The 17,933-nt window shown below is 41.9% G+C and overlaps 1 protein-coding gene across 1 annotated transcript in view; it reads right to left on the reverse strand.

Moving 5' to 3' along the window:
* Gad2 (glutamate decarboxylase 2) overlaps nucleotides 1–17,933 on the reverse strand; it is a 69,467-nt gene that overhangs the window by 39,826 nt on the left and 11,708 nt on the right. Inside the window, exons 7-8 of the mRNA XM_042278010.2 lie at nucleotides 16,797–16,912; nucleotides 699–778 (exon numbers count right to left, since the gene is read on the reverse strand). Of these exons, the coding sequence (XP_042133944.1) occupies nucleotides 699–778; nucleotides 16,797–16,912 (196 nt within the window). The remainder of the gene's footprint in view (nucleotides 1–698; nucleotides 779–16,796; nucleotides 16,913–17,933) is intronic.

Raw genomic sequence — 17,933 nt, forward strand, 5'->3', positions numbered from 1 at the left:
CAATCTGAGCTTTTCTGGAGCATGGTGACAGGGAGGGCAGTCAGAGCCCAGCTGTCCAATAAACACCTTTGGGCTGATAAACGGCTCACTGACCTATTTTATTTTAATTTCGTGAGAGTTCTTACTCAATCCTTTAAAGACTGGAATCTGGTTTTTCATAACTTCCAGATTTATCAGTCAATGGAATTTTACATGGATAGGCTAAAGATGATTTTCGCTGCTCTCCCCACAGTAGTATCATACCTATTTTCTAGAAAGCTGTGAATTCTGGGTGTCAATTAAGACAGACTTTCTCCAAGAGGATTCTTTGCCCAAAGCTGTTGAGCTGATGGGGCATCATTTACTTCAGCAAGTTTACATAATCCACGCTGCTAGGTGCTGCCTCAGCATCAATCACTGCTTCAATCGCCCGTTGCTAATGTGCTCAGGTGATAAATGCCCCTCTACACCGGCTACTGAGGACAGCTCTGATTGATTTAACAAAGGTTCCAATTTATCCAGGAGTTGTGAAAAGCCCCGTGGTTTCAAGGAACAACATCTGGAGACTCCAAGCAAGTCTGTGCTCCAAAGAAGCAGTGTGTGGCTGTGTCTTAGATTGAAGCAGGATTGCTGCCCAAAGTCATCACCTCTTTCAAAGAGGTACCTACCGTGGGGGGTTTTAAATTGTTAACTGACAGGGTTGCAGATTCGTCACTCACCTCTCATCACATTTAATCAGAATCACGCTGTCTGTCCCGATTCCTAAGGCTGCAGCTCCCTTCTTGAGAGAAAAGTGACTCTGTTAAAAAAAAAAAAATAACACAACACTTTTATAATTAGTTCTTTATGAAGCCAAGATGACGTTCCTCTTTTGACTTCCCTCCTTTCTTTTCCTTTTGTTCCTCCAATGCCCGGGCTTCTCACAGGATAAACCCACTCACCCATCCTGTGTTTTTTTGTTTGTTTTCATTATATATGTGGTTTTCAAATTTAATTAATTTATTTCTATGTGTATGGGTGTTTTGCCTGCCTGTATGTCTGTGTACCATGTGGGTATCTGGTGCCCACAAAGGCCAGAAGAGGGCACTGGATCCCCAGTGACTGGAGTTACAGACATTTGTGAGCTGCAATGTGGGTGAATTGAACCAGGGTCCTCCAGAAGAACAGCCAGTGCTCTTAACTTCTCAGCTATCTGTCTAGCTCTCCTATTATATGTTTTTAAATGCACTATTTTATTAATTCTTTGAGAATTTCATATATGCATACAGTGTGTTTTGATCATATTTCCTTCCACTCCCCCTGGAGTCTTCCCATATCCCCCCCACACCCCCTCCCACTCCTTCCAAATTCATGCCTTCTTTTTTTCATTACAAACACTGAGTCTGTTTTGTGTTACCCACATACTCATGGGGTGGAGCCACTCACTGGATCATGGCCCACCTACCAGGGGACCATAGCCAAGAAGGAAACTCACTCTTCCTTCCACAGCAGCCATCATTCTCAATAGATCCTCACTAGGGAAGGCGTTTCGGAGTCCCTCCACACTCTACTGTAGAATATAGACTGGGTTTTTTTTTTTTTTTTTTTTTTTCTTGCACAGGTCTTGTGTAGTCAACTACAGCTGCTGGGAGTTCATGAATGCAGTGGTCCTGTCATCTCCAGAAGACACTATTTCCATCTGCTTCTCTCTGACCTCTGGCTTTTATAATCTTTCCACACCCTCTTCCATGATAGGCCCCAATCCTTGTGGGAGCACTGTGATACAGATGTACCATTTGTGGCTGAGCACTACTCAGATACTTAATCTCTGTACTTCAACTAGTTCTCAGTTTCTGTGTTAATGACTATTTCCTGAACAAAGAAACTTCTCTGATGGGGTCTGAGAGCTACAATACTCTATGGGTGTGGATATAGAAGTTTGGAGGGCAATATGATACTGAGTCAACTTAGCAAGATAATAAATAGTAGTAGGTTTACCTCTGTGGCTGATGAGCTCCCCAGCCATGGATTCTTGGTCAGATGCTAGGCATGCATTTCTTCCTGTAGAGCATGCTTGAAACCCAATTGGAAACTGGAGGTTTACCTCCATAACAATCATGCCACTGTTTCATCCATGGCTATATCTTGCTATATAGGTTGTTATAGTTTTAAGGGATCATGGTTGGGTATATTTTAATACCATGGGTATTAAAATATTATTAGAATATTATGGTGAAACACATAATTGTGCAACTTAAATACCATGTTAACCATTTCTGAGAAATAACCATTTCTGTGTTCTTAACTGTTTTCACATCATTGTGCAACAATTACCACCATCTATTCCATAGAACTCCTTCATTGTATAAAACCCAAACTCTTCACTAAACATTCTCTCTTTCCTTACCCCTGACACCATCCTGCTCTTGGTCTCTGTCAATTGGACTGTTTTAGGCATAGCATTCACTACATTGTGGACACTTTGGTTGCTTCTACCTTTGGGCTATTGTGGATAGTTCTGCTAGAAACACAAGTGTACAGATACTTCCTTAAGATGCTGTCTTTAATTGGTACATAGCTAAAGGCAGAATTACTGAACCATATGGTTGACAGAATTTTAACTTTTGAGAAACTGCCATACTACTGTCTACAACTACTGTGTTATTTTTACACACCTACCAACAGCACACAGAGCTTGCAGTTTCTCCACATCCTCACCAATGTTTATGATTTCTGTTTGTTTTGGAGACAGGCACTCCCATTGCCCAGGCTATCACTGACTCTCTGGTGTCAAGTGATTCTATTGCCTCACCCCCCTGAAACTGACTGTGTTCTTCTGGCTCTTGAGGACAGTCTTCCTAACAGAAGTGATAGTAATACCTTGTGTTTTTGATGTGTGCTCTCTAAGGAATGATCTAGACTCTTCTTATGTGCTTCTTTGGTGAAATGTCTATTCAAGTCTTTCAGTTATTTTTGAATAGGATTGTTTTAGTTATTGTTGTTATATTTGTTGAATTCATCTGGGTTTCTCAAGGAAAGAAAAATATATTGAAAACTATAACTAGATGTGAGGTCCCAGCAAAGCAATCCCCCCCATGTGTGGTGTGTATGTGTGTATGTGTGTGTATGTGTGTTTGTGTGTTTGTTTATGAATGTGTGTGTGAGGTATGAGAGACAGTGTATGAGGGCACGTGCATAGTTCAGCATATACATGAAGGTCAGAGGACAACCTTGGATATCAGTCCTCACTTTCCACCTTGAGACAGGGTCTCAATTAGCCAGGCTAATTCTGGTCCCTTAGCTTTGGCTACTTCTCCCATGTTTACATCTTCCATCTCCCAGAACAGATACACTAAGATTATTGTGCTACTGCATCTGGTTTTTATGTGGGTTCTGGGGCTTGGTCCCCTGGTTGTCATGATTGTATGATTTGCCCACTGACCCATCCTCCAGCCCTGAACTAACTTTTCACAAACACTTAGCAACTGCCTCCAGTAAAAATACACTGTATGACATTCACACTCACATTTTGCTCTTCAAAGCTTGCCCTCCTTCCTTCTGGTTTTTTTTTAAAATCAGCATACAGAGTAATGAGTTTCATTATGGCATTTTCATACCTATTTTGTTTTCCTTGATCCATCTCTTCTAGTCCTCTCCCCATCCTCTGTCCCCCTCTGGCTGGGTCCTTCCCTTCCTCCACTGGTCCCCTCCTGCTTTCACATAACATGTGTTCTATCACACACACACACACACACACACACACACACACACACACACACACACACACACCTTAAGGTTTCTTTCTCCTCTTGTGCTCATTGTCTAACTTCAAGAAACTATACATATTTTTCCCCCAAATTTAGTGATATTATATGCTTCCGAGTAGGAAGAGAAATTGGTCCTAAGTCCAGCACTCTTCCTCCGGCGCTCTAGGAGGTGTTAAGTGTCTGGGGCCAGGCAGGTGGGTCAGACTGACAGCCTGATGCCCACTTTGTGCTTTTGCTTTTTGCTTGGAATCTGGGTCTTGATGGCTGTAATCACCTTGGCATTTGGAGAGTTGGGGAAGGCTAACGTAGGCCCAGCTGTACTGCATCTGCCCATCAGCCTCTTACGATTAACTACAGATCATTAAGCTGTCCAAGAGGAGATCAGCTCCCTCAATTTACATCTCCAAAGGGCTGCTGAGTGGAATTTTAAATCATGGTTCTAAATAGGCGTGTTCTTCTCAAGTGCCCAGGCTCCACTCGTCTGAAATTTTAAGTATGCAGTGCATGAACTCGTAACATGTAGATTTTTAGGGAAACTGTCTGATAGAGCAGGAAATCACATTTGTAGCAGCAAAAAAAAAAAAAAAAAAAAAATAACATCAACCAATAAAGGGGATACGCCAAAGGGATGAGTTTTAAAAGCTTGGTGTAGCTAGAAGTAATGAGAAAGGGCCATCATCTTCATTTTACAACCACAGAGTGACAAAGTGGATATCTGTTACTAAGATACCTGGGAGCTAGAAGAAAGAGCTCAGTTGGGACAGGGATCTTAAGGGTGTGTGGCACCTGTCCCCCTTCACCCCTCAATCACAAACCAATGTTCTCCTTTGTATTTGGCAGAGATTATGGAACCCAGAGCAGACGTTCAGAGGAAAGTAGTGCCCAGTCTCTTATTGCCAGGAGGGCTCAGAGAGGCCAGCTGTCCTGGTTGGAAAAGCACAAATACCTCAAATTGTGCCCCTTAGAGAATGTGCTCTGAAGCTCCGATCGGCAGACTGGCAAATTGCGGCTAAGTAAGAGATCTGATGCACCTGCCCATGAGAGACGCATTCTCATCTGCTCTTTAGTGAGAAAGAACAGGGATCTGTAATTGAGGAGTAATTACAAAGGATAATTGATTGTTGTAAAAACGCCACACATTTATGGAAGCCCACATGTCCTAATAGAGAGCTTAAAGATGGAGAACAAAGGTGATATGAGGCATGAAAAAAGAAAATTAGGCACCAAGCACTATTTATATTTCCAGGAAAGGGAGCAGAGGCATATAGCTAAGTGGTATTCACAAATAGTAAGGCATTGATGGGAGGAAGGAAATTGAGGGTCATTTAATAAGGAAGAAGCAGCAGAGACAAGTTGAACGATATGCCTTTCTATGTATGAGAAACATATGACAATCATTTTTAATCCTTGGTCTCTTGTAATAGAACCACTTGTGGATGAACCAGAGGAGAACAGCATCTAAAAACCAATCTCCTTCCTGGATGCTGAGGATTCTGGGGAAAGGGTGTCCAGGGAGAACTAAGAGGATGCTTGTCAAGAACACACAGGTGGTCTTCATGTAGGAATAGTTGTTCCAATAGGGGGCTGGAAAGGATATTTCTATTCTGGGTGGCTTCAGAAAGCAAAATTATGAACAAATTTGGAAGCCTAAAGGATTAAAATTTGTCTCCCAATAATGAAGATTAGTATAATATTCTATTGTTCAACAATGGGCACATTCCTCTTTTGTCTTCTGACTTGGAAAATGTAATAAAACTTTGACAGAGCTTAGTACTTATAAAGGACTAAGTCATATTTCCATTCATGGGTAACATATTAAAAACCCATTTGATTTTTATTTTAAACTAAGCCAAAATTCTAGTTTGATGGAAAGTTTTGTTTCTGTATTTTTAATATTGAAATGTTGAAAACTTCTAGAGGAAAATACTTCGGGATAGAGACACAGGCAACACTTTCTGAGCCACATTAGCATGGAAAGCACCCCCAAAACTGATAAATGGGACTTCATGAAATTAAAAGCTTCTGCACAGCAGAAGAAACTCTCAACATAGTGAACTGACAGCCTGTAGGATGGAAGAAAATCTTTGTCAACTCTACTTCAGATAAGAGGTTAATATCCAGCATATAGAAAGAATGGCAAAAATTAAACACCACAAACTCCCAACTTCCAAGCAACAAATAGGCCAATAATATGAACAGATAGTTCAGATTCAAAAAAATAAATGCAAATGGCAAATATTTTTTAAATGATCGCAACCTCTCTAGCCATCAGAGAAATGCAAGCTCAAACTACTTTGGGATTTGAACTCACCTCAGTTAGAATACTATAGTCAAGAAAAGAAATGACAATACTGGCATATGCCTCGCGAGAGTATGTGGGGAAGGAGGAACCCTTATACATTGCTTCTAGGAGTGTAAACTAGTGTAACAACCATGGCAATCAGTGTAGAGACTCCTCAGAAAACTACAAATAGAGTTGTCACATGACCCAGCTATACCATTCCTGGGCAGATACCCAAAGGACACTACAGAGATTCGTGCACATCTATGTCCAATGCTGCTCTTTTCACAGTAGCCAGGAAATGGAACCTGCCTAGATGTCTATCCAGTGATGGATAGATAGTGGTCCATACACACAATAGATTTGTATTGAAGAATAATGAAAAATGAAATTATGAAAATTCCAAGAAAATGGATGGAAATGGAAAACATTAAGTGAGGTTACCCAGGCTCAGAACGACAGAACATTGTCTCTCGTGTGCAGATCCTAGCCCCTAAGTGTCAAATATCACATATCTGAGTGAGAGTAAGTAGGAAGCCTAGTCTGGAAAAAAGGAGGCTTTAAAGGAGGGCACAGCGCAAGTTGAAGGGAATACAATACACAGGGCAAAAGGGCACAACAGGAAAAGTGGGGGCAGGGAGATGTGGGAAAGACTCTGTGTGTGTGTGTGTGTGTGTGTGTGTGCCAAAATGAAAGTCCCGTATGGAAACCTGTTATATCATAAGCTAATTTTAAAAATAAAAATATTTTAAAATAAATTATATTGGTAATTTAGACATAGTTTGCACTGAAAATATATTTTGAAAATTAAGCAAACTTTCTAGTTTTGAGTGATATGCAATTATCCAGTAGGAATCAATGAGAAGCCAGGTGTGGGGACACACAGTAATCCCAACACTGAAGAGACTGAGGTAGGAAGATGGCTTAGTACTTCAGGCCAGAAGATATATCACATTGAGTTCCAGACTGGCCTGGAGAAATAAGGAAGAAGGCAGGTGGAAAGGATTATCCTCAGTGAAAAATGGCAATGTCCACTGGAAGAGGATCCAATTTTAATCCTTCCATCCATCTTTATGACTGCAATTTGTGGTATGGGCTCCTTCAATCTTTTTTTTTTTTTGGTTTTTTGAGACAGGGTTTCTCTGTGTAGCTTTGCGCCTTTCCTGGAACTCACTTGGTAGCCCAGGCTGGCCTCAAACTCAACAGAGATCTGCCTGGCTCTGCCTCCCGAGTGCTGGGGTTAAAGGCGTGCGCCACCACTGCCCGGCTTGGGCTCCTTCAATCTTTTAGTGTGTATGCATGTGTGTGTGCAATATTTCAGTGCGTGCGCGTGCGCGCGCGCTCTCGTGTGTGTGTGTGTGTGTGTGTGTGTGTGTGTGTGTGTGTGTGTGTGTGTGCATGTGGTTAGCACTGAGTGTCTTCCATGTTATTTTTGAAACAGGGTCTCTCACAGAACCTAGAGCTCACTGGTTGGTAAGCTGGCTGCCCTGGCCAATACGCCTTAGACACTTTTCCTCTCTCTGCTTCTCCAGCACTGGGATTATGAATGCACATGGCCATGCCTGGCTTTATTAATGGGTTCTGGGGGATTAAAGTCAGGTCCTGATGTTTGCACAGCAAACAGTGCTGACTGTGCCATCTCCCAGCCTGTGCTCCTTCACTTCTAGTAGGGACAAGTTTCACCCTCTTTTGGTGATGGTAGGAGAACAAGAGGAATGACAGGCAGTCCTGAGACACACCATTTCCTAGAGTCTGGAGTCTCAGCTTATTGGCTTCTCTCCTTCTGGTAGAATTTAGATGGGAAGTCTGAAAAGCCACTGCAATCATTCCAAGCCACAGCTAGTCACATGCAAATATTTCATTATTTTTCAGTGTATCACAGCCTTTCTTAGTCTTGGAGGAAACAAAGATGATTTAGACAGCTCTCAGTACCCAGCCATCTCTTCCACTCCCACACCCCTCCCACTCTCTAGTTCAGGGGTTTGGCCATTCTCGTTGTCATTGAGCTTGCTAAAATTACTTTCAGTCATGGCATTTGCTTACTGATCCATCTCCCAGGACTTCAGTACTTACTATTAAATTGTCTTTCTGGTGATTATATGCATCCATCCCTCATTCCATGTGGGTCTCCATATCAGCTCTACAGTGAGACCTTTTATGCCTACTCTGTGAAATAGCCCACTACTGCCATGTGAAATTATAGAGTGATAACCGGTTCACTGTTTCCTATGGAACAAAGGAACTGTATGAGGACAGACTTTGCACATGGTTGATAAATATTTGTTGACATTGTTGGCCATATGCTCAGAGAGTAAAACCAGGAAAATGTCCACTATTTATTGTTTGGGATATCTGGCCACAAATGCTAGTGTTGAGGTGTGAGTTTGGTGGCTAGCTGGATCATGGAGAACTAAATGGGCAAAGTCCATTCTGAAAGCAAATTCAGAGGTTTTTTTTTCTGGTTACTTACCCCAGAAGGCTTGGGATAGAATCCTTCCCAAGCATGGGGCAGCCACCAGCTCTTCTACTCTGACCATTTGCTTGGTGGAAGAAAAGCAACCCATAGACTTCAAATGAGAAAGAGAAACGACATGGCGATTTGGGAATCTCAGCTCCTAACCCTTCAGACTTTCCATCAAATGCCCTACTTCCTACCCTTGAGAGCCACCAGTTATCTTTGGACTGGATGGTTTTTGATGGGTACCCCTCTCAGATTTTTGTACAGTGGGGATTTCCAACAATTAGATCTGGAAGTCAAATCTATGAATGAACTGGAATCTGCCTCTTTGACATTTCTCAAGGGGTTAATTCCCTTACTCCTCAGTGACCCACAATACCAACAGGATTCCCCTTGTCCTCCCATATATGACTCCCACATACCCATTGGTTTACCTTCACTGAGGTGCAATAGAACTGCCTCTAGGCAGGGCTGGTGTGAGAACTGGAGATATTATATGAAGTACTTATGGACCACCTGGATGGGCCTCAGTATGTTTTTACAAAGCATAGTCCTTCTTACTCTTACATAACTCCTCCCCAGTGTGACGACATCCTAATGTCTCTCTAGTTACCTCAAGTGGAACGTTGAAATCTTTAAGTAAAATGAATGACTTCATTTACTTGATTTCTTAAAACAAATATATGTGATATGGAGTTATAAGAAAATCTGACAGTGATAACCACAGCAATAGAGCAATAGCTAACCCCTTCCAGCACTGTGAATTCTTGGGCATTGTTCTGTTACTAGAAGTGAGGAGGCATGCATGTTTCAAAGGAGGAATATTCTCCAGACATGTGCTCATCAAACCTTTCTCTCTGCTGCATCCATCTCCTCCTTGTCCTCAAGGGACACCAGTGGGTAGCTGGCTACAGCAGCGATGGTGGCTGTCAGCTCTGGAGTGTCTCTAGGGGTCAGGTCCTTTGGCTCTACCCTTGCCGTGTGTTTACTAGCTTACTTCCTCTTCTCAACAGCTATGCAGGTAGTTGTTCATTTTACAGAGGAAGAGGAAATGGAGTAACTCACCTGAGTTAGTGCCTATGAGGAGGTCAAGCAGACCTTGCACCATTTTGAGTTAATTTCAAAACTCATGGGCTTTATATACTAACCTGAAGACAAATACATTCACCCAGGCACTTCTAACCTGGCCTTCTAACCAACATGGGATGCCGTCTCATGGGTTTTAAGAAGATGACGACTTTCCTCCAGACTTGTCCCATGACAACATATGCTCCTTAAGGTCAGACATTGGATCATTGCTACTATCCCCCTCAAGTGTGGCTCAGAGTAGTCCAGGAGAGAAGGAAGGGGGAGGGAGGGGAAGGAAGGAGACAGGAGAGATGGTGAGAGAAGGGAAGGGGAGGGAGGGGAAGGAAGGGAAGGTGAAGTGAAGTGAGGGAAGGGACGAGAAAGTAAGGTGAGAGGAAGGGGGAGGGGAGGGAAGGAGAGGGGAGGGAAAGGGGGGAAGAGGAAGGAAGAAGTAAAAAATCTGCAGCTCAGGGGCTACGCCCCCACTGTCCCATTCCCTTATTATCACTGCCATAAAATACCTCCAGGAGAGGTAGTGTGTGGTTATAGTCACTCACACCTAGGCAAGGCCCTTCAGTTCTTTGCCAGGAGTAAGCATGAAGAGATAGCAACTTGAGAGTAGACTGGAAATGAGGTACAAACGCAGAGGTAGATCAGGGCACTGCTGTTGAACTGGCTTTGGATCATATTTTCTTATTCTCCCTTCTGTCAGACTAAGTTTGTGCCTGGTGTGTGCATTACATGAGAGTTGCTTTTTTCCATGCTGCTTGGGACATTTTTTTTTTAAATAAACTTTTTGTATTTTTGTTGTTGTTGCATAAAAGGAGAACTACTTTGGGAAGTGGCTCCCTCCAGAATGTCATATATAAAACATGCAAACTGTTTTCTAGCGTAGTTGGAGAATTACTTCCCATTACTTCCAGGCCTGAGCTGATGTCTGATGACCCATTCTAGAAGACATGGATACATGCAGCCCTTGATCTGTGAAAAGTGAATACGTCCTGGTGATTTGTCTAAAAGATCCTTCTTTCTCTTACAATTGCGAAGGACGTTTTTCCTCGATGACATTGTGCTGTTTTGTGGAAGCTATTTCTGGAAGAGCTTGTGTCACATGAAGAAAAAAGAGAGATGTGAAATACATCTCTAAGTACGGGATTTTGAGGGTTCAGAGTGACAGATGAGATTTGAGGTAGGATTTAAGTCATTGCTATATCAGCTTTTAAGAACTTATCGAGAACCCTTTAGATTACTTTTTGTTAAGCTTTTCTTTCATGGAAGGCTTGGGGGAGGTGATGATTCAGCAGAGGATGAGTGTGGAATGAATGGCAGTGTGGCCCTTCTAGTGTCCTGATCTTGTGATGTTAAATATTGCAGGGAAGTCATCTTGGAACTGGTTGCTCATGGCTTCAGTACTATCTCTGTTGCTACTCAGTGATTCATTCATTTCTAATGCTGTTTGTTTAATTTAGTTCCATCAAAATTTTGCAAGAAAGCAGCTCATTTGAACAGAGAGAAAAATGTAGTAGCTTATCCTCCTTATCAGCTAGATGAAGTTCTATTCTGCACTATGTCTAAATGAAGTTCTAGTGTTCACTGTATCTAGATGAAGTTCTATTCTGCACTCTGTCTAGATGAAGTTCCAGTCTGCACTGTGTCTAGATGAAGTTCTAGTCTTCACTGTCTCTAGATGAAGTTCTAGTCTGCACTGTCTCTAGATGAAGTTCCAATCTTCACTGTGTCTAGATGAAGTTCTAGTCTGCACTGTGTCTAGATGAAGTTCTACTCTGCACTGGTATTTAGATAAAATTCTAGTCTGCATTGTGTCTAGATGAGGTTCCAGTCTTCACTGTCTCTAGATGAAGTTCCAGTCTGCACTGTGTCTAGATGAAGTTCTATTCTGCACTGTCTCTAGATGAAGTTCTATTCTGCACTGTGTCTAGATGAACTTCTTCTCTGCACTGTCTCTAGATGAAGTTCTATTCTGCACTGGTATTTAGATAAAGTTCTAGTGTTCACTGTGTCTAGATGAAGTTCCAGTCTGCACTGTCTCTAGATGAAGTTCCAGTCTTCATTGTGTCTAAATGAAGTTCTAGTCTCCATTGTCTCTAGATGAAGTTCCAGTCTGCACTATGTCTAGATGAAGTTACAGTCTGTACTGTGTCTAGATGAAGTTCTAGTTTTCACTCCGTCTAGATGAAGTTCTAGTTTTCACTATGTCTAGATGAAGTTCTATTCTGCACTGTGTCTAGATGAAGTTCTAGTCTGTACTGTCTCTGGATGAAGTTCTATTCTGCACTGTGTCTAGATGGAGGTCTAGTCTGCACTGGTGCTGTGGGATGTCTTTCTGCATGTATGATTAAATGTGATATTCTAATTGGTTGATAAATAAAGCTGTTTGGCTAATGTTGAGGCAGAATAAGGTTAGGCGGTACGTTCCAACTGGAGAGAAAGGAAGAGAAGGTGGAAGGTGGAGGTGGAAGAGACACTGAGAACTGTCATCAGGAGAAGCAAGATGTGAAAGTACCAGTAAGCCACAAAGCCACATGGCAACTTTAGATAAATAGAAATGGGTTAAGTTATAAGAGGTAGCTAGCGAGAAGCTTGAGCCATAGGCCATTCAGTTTGTAAATAATATAAGCTTCTTCTGTGTTTGCTTGGGACTAAGCAGCTTTGGGACGCAAGTAGGAGAGATTTGTTCTGACTGCAGGCTGGGCGGGACACAGGAAAGCTTCTGACTACACACTGGTCTTTAGATGAAGTTCTAGTCTGCACTGTGTCTAGATGAAGTCCCAGTCTTCACTGTCTCTAGATGAAGTTCTAGTCTGCACTGTCTCTAGATGAAGTTCCAGTCTTCATTGTCTCTAGATGAAGTTCTAGTCTGCACTGTCTCTAGATGAAGTTCCAGTCTTCACTGTCTCTAGATGAAGTTCTAGTCTACACTGTCTCTAGATGAAGTTCCAGTCTTTACTGTCTCTAGATGAGGTTCCAGTCTGCACTGTGTCTAGATGAAGTTCCAGTTTTCACTGCCTCTAGATGAAGTTCCAGTCTGTACTGGTTATTTAGGAAACAAAGAGTGACTGCCCACCCTGAATGTGTGAAGTTTCCAGTTGGAAGTGATGGGCTATGGAGTCACTACACATCATTTTCATTCCCATGGCTGTACCGGAGGGTTTCATGTCAAATTGACACAAGTTAGAGTCACTGGAGAGGAGGGAGCCTCAGTTGAGAAAACACCTCTATAAGACCAGGCCATTGGCAAGCTTATAGAAAGTTTTATTAATTAATGGAGACCCCATTCCATTGTGTGTGGTGCCATCCCTGGGCTGGTGGTTCTGGGTTCTATAAGAAAGCGGGCTGAGCAAGGCATTAGGAGCAAGCAGCACCCATCCATGGCCTCTGCATCATCTCTTGCTTCTAGGTTCCATCCACATTTGAGTTCCTGTTCTGATTTCCTTCAGTGATAAACAGTGATGTGGAAGTGTAAACCAAATAAGCCCTTTGTTCCCCAACTTGCTGTTGGTCATGGGGTTTCATTACAGCAACAGTAACCCTAACTAGGACAATGGCTCTAACTAATCATGCCAGATGACAAAGTCAGCACCCAGAATAAAATAACAATAACTTAGGAAATATTAGCTCTAGGATAGCCAGATGAGGAAAGCAGCACCTGAGATAAGATACTACAAGTAAACTCAGAGCCCCCAGCTACAGGATGGCATTCTGCCTCCCAGCCCAGTAGTTGAAAGAGCAGTGCTGGATCATGGAGGAACTGGGACTGTAGATCTGACTGTGCCACGCTGGCTGTGCAATCCAGGACAAAGCATCTCTGCAGCTCAGTTTCCCCTCTATAAAGTAGGATAGGTGTTTTACAAAGTTACCTGCATACAGTTTACTGTGCTCCAGGCACAGGGTTTTCTGAGGTTCTCATCTAGTCCTGTAAGTACTGGGCTGGGAAAACCTCTCAAAGAACAAGAAGAAAGACACTCTAGATGCTGCTTTCCCCTTCCCTTCCCAGACCAGCCCGGGAGCTCCTTCTTCTTCCTTATGGGAAAAGCCCACATCAAGGACTGACTGAGTTTAGACCAGAGAAAAGTCCATGTAGGAAAGACTTGATGCTTTTCTCTCTTCAATCTTTTTGGAGCTGTTTTGGGAGCTGGTACAAACAAAATGGTTGTAAAGTCTGAAAATACATAAAAAAAAAAAATGTGTAGCCTTGCTCTGAAGCCAAGAGGAGCTACAGGAAATGATGAATCAGACCCAAAGGAACTAGAAATGGGAATCAGGTGAGCTCTCTGTCTGGAGCTTCAAGAGCAGGACTCACTTATAAGTGCCTGCCTGTGTCTAAAATGGCCTGGGTGAATGGTGCAAGTAGATTCTGCGGCACTTTTTTCTAAATGTCCCTCTAACCTGGCTTAGGAGACAAGAGTGGTTTATTCCAGGCATAGACAGGGATTAATAACTTAGCATAAATCGTCTTCTAATTAAAAAAAAAAAGCTCATGGCAGAAATTTGATCATGAAAACTACAAAACATTAATTTTACAACACCTGTATAACTCATTGAACAAGGAGAAGTTGAGCTAGTGCCCACATAGAGTCTTCACCCCTATGTTCTGTCATCTTTGGTAAGGAAGGTACTCTGCATGCTAAGCAAAGAAAAATGTAAAAACCAACTCAGCCACAAACACTTTGATCTACAGTGTTATAGATCTGTAAGATATACTAGAGCAGTGGGGGCATAATGCTTGTGGGAGAAACCAACCAATGTCTGCTTTGACTTAAGGTCCATTCTACAAGATGGAACTCATACCCATCACAGCTTGAGTAACCAAGGACCTGAGACTAGATAGCCTAAGAACCTAGAGTAAAACCAACTACTACTGTTCTAAAAAATAAAAAGAGTAGCAGTTAATGACTACTGATTACATGCTTCTATACTTATAAATCAGTGCCTTTCTCAGCCATCATCAGAGAAGCTTCCCCTTGCAGCAGATGGGAACAAACACAGAGACTCACAGCCAGACATTATGGAGACAGTTAGAGACCCTGGAATACTCAGCTCCAAATGGAATATCTCTATCAAATCCCTCCCTTCATGGTTTAGGGAACCACGTGGAAGATGAGGTAGAAAAAGTATAAGAGCTAGAGGGGATGGAAGACACCAAAAACATCAAACCAAACAAAACAAAAAACTAAGGTCCTCTAAATCAACATGAAAAAGGTCATATGAACTCACAGAGACTGAGGCAACATGCACAAGACCTGCATAGGTCTGCACCAGGTCCTCTGTGTGTTTTACCATCCTATAAGGTTGTGAAAATCAAATAAGTTTATTCTCATTATTTATTGAAGTATTTTTAGACTGTCAAATAGTAATCAGATATATCATACATTAAAAAAATAATTCATGTGTCAAAATGGAAAGCCACAGCTGGAGTCAATTGGTATTCTAGGTAAAATTCATAATTAAATTGTAATTTTTAATTATGTGCATTGAGATATAAACAGCTGAATTGCCTTTCTTTCTCTTAGAAGTGAAGGAAAGGACTTAAAGTTTATAATACAAAGAACAGAAAGTATAGCAAAAGTAGTCTCAGAGCATATGATCTGAGCTTTCTAGAATAGGCTGAGTCAACTTTTGTCAAATGTGAAGTTCAAGAGCTTATGCTGAAGGTAGAGACACCTGACAGATAGCACAGAGAAGCTTGCTCCTGGCCAACTTTAGATAGCCAAGGAAAAGGATGTCTAACCTGAAAACATCTGGGCAGCTTGAAGCTGAGCATACAGAGATATTTAAGTATTTAGGGATCTGGATCTACTTCAGGGAAACAGGAAGAAGGAACATTATACTCGATTTATCCATAGAGAAGCTAAACTGAAATAAAAGTTATCTCCTGATGAAGGTCAAATCACGAGGCCTTAGCAGGGGTTGGCCCTACTACGTTGTATAAACTGCTGCAGTATGGCTCCCTTGCCGCTTTGCAGGGCCAGGTGAGAGAGAAAAGGAAAGCTGGTTCTCTGATAGGTTAAAGCTGTTCACTACGTGAACAGATTGGAACATTATTTTCTTGCCCACATGGTAGTAGAAAGGGTAGTGTGCACTCTTTGAAAAGCTCAGGAGGAGCATGAAGTTCTATGCCATGATATCTAACAAGGAAGACCAGAGTTCTTAGCCTCTGTCTAGCTAGCACCCAGTGGCCAGTGCGTGGCCGATATCTGACCCAAAGATCAGACAGGAAAGACCCCTATGCCATTTCTTTATGGTACTTGTGATGCTTAATCTTCATTGCAGGTCTGACTTGATTTAGAATGACCGAGGAGGGGCACAGCATTTCGAGGTATGTCCATGAGATGAGAGTGTTTCCAGAGAGGATCAATTGAGGGGAGTAAGACCTATCCTGAAGTGGGGAGCACTAACCCATGGACTGGAGGTGGGGACAGAGTAATGGCAGGGGAGAAGGAGCTTGCCCAGTCTCTGCGTCCTGGCCCCACCATGCCTTCTCATCACAATGGACTGAATTGTCTGAAACCGTGAGGGAGATTAAACCCTCCCCTGAGCTGGCTTGTGCCGAAACATTACTAATACTAAATCAAATACTAAATCAAGGCAGCCAGCTTAGAGTTAAGTGGCTAAATGTACAAGGGTGAATCTATCTAATCACAAAAACTGCAGTTTTAATCAGGAAGAGTTCATCAGCAGGGCTTCGTAGAGTGTGGGTTATATAAAGCGCTGCATCCATGATTCAGAAGTCACGCTGCCTTTTCTCTTGCTCCTGTCTCTCAACACACAGTATTAGAGCGACATGGAGGACGGGAGATGAAATTAAATATAGTCTGCTTTGGGGGTGGAGAGATGGCTCAGTGGTTGGAGAGCCAGGTACAGTTTTTGCAGAGTACTAGAGTTCAGTTCCCATCCATGCTGGGTGGCTCACAACTGCCTGTAACTCCAGTTCCAGAGAGGCTTTGGCCTCCATGGGGACCTGCATACATGTGCACATACTACCAACACACACAGAGATACACATAAATAAAAACAAATCTTTAAAATAAAAGGTCTAAATTCTGCTTTATCTTTGAGGTTTCCATGCATTTCAGAGACAAGGAAGATATCCAGTTGTCAGCTCAGTACAACTCAACTCTCCCTTCATTCTTTGAAGAAGTGTCTCCAGGAAAGAGACCATCTGGAGAGAAAGCACTTTCGGGTGTTTTTCATTCAACCGGGCTCATCAATGCAATCATATGCTAGAAAGAACGTAAACACATACGTGCTCTGATGTGAAGGCGATGAGCCTGGGCACTGCAGCCATTCCTTTCTCCTTGACTTCCGGAAACATCTTATAGCGGGCGATAAGCATGGCATACATGTTGGAGATGGCGCCACCTAAAGGGTACAAAAACAGTTACTTTTTCTATTTCTCCATCAACATTTTCATGCAAGCAACATTCTTTGTTTCCATAGACCTAGAACAGTTTCTTTAAGGGTGTGGGTCACAGCCCCATATGGGATCATGTAACTGAATGTGGTAGGGAGGCGGGGTCAAAAAACTGGCAACAGTAAAAAGCTTCAGAATATACGACAACCACAAATCAGTTCAAAATGAAACACATAATGAGTCCGAGTTGTTTCGGGCAGTGCTTGTCCACGTTACGTCACACAATGTCACTGTAACTTTGGTTCTAAACACACATAATGTTCACTTGACCTTTTGCATCATGCCACATAGTACCAATGAACACTGACTGAAATGTCTTGGCTCAGAGATGTATGTTATGAATAGCAGCGCTTTTGCTGTACAGGCAAGACATTTTGCTCTTACAGAAATTTAATAGCTTAGTTATGAAAAACAAACTTAATATTTCTCTTTCATTGTTCCTTAGCTGGTACATAACAATGTACATGGATTGTATTGTGTTAGGATGTTTGATTTTCAAAGTTGCTGTTTAAGTTGGTGATATGAGTTTCATAAGTAACTAATGAATGAAAATTGGTTTGGGACTAGGACAGATTTTTTAACAATTTCTGAAATGTCCCTAAATATACTCCTGCCATAATATGTATTGACGCAATGTGGCATTGGCTATTATAAATCAAGATAAAGAGTAACTCTTAAAAATGATGATGCCTTTACATAGTGCAGTATCAGGGATCTAGCCAAGGCTTAATTCATTTTGTAAAACTAAACATATATGTCTCATTGTTATGCAAATTTGATTGTCCTTAATAAGTGGTAAATTTTATCCATAACAAAGAATTATTTTAAAATAATTGTTTATGATTTATTATCAGTGAATGTTTTATTTGTATGTTTATTTTATATGTCTAGAAACCCAGGTAGATTAAAAACTTCCCAGGTGAAAAGGGATCATGAGTGGGAAAAGTTGAAGGAACCTTGACCTATAAC

This window comes from Peromyscus maniculatus, chromosome 5 (assembly GCF_049852395.1).
Source record: "Peromyscus maniculatus bairdii isolate BWxNUB_F1_BW_parent chromosome 5, HU_Pman_BW_mat_3.1, whole genome shotgun sequence".
In the NCBI taxonomy this organism is placed as follows: domain Eukaryota; kingdom Metazoa; phylum Chordata; class Mammalia; order Rodentia; family Cricetidae; genus Peromyscus; species Peromyscus maniculatus.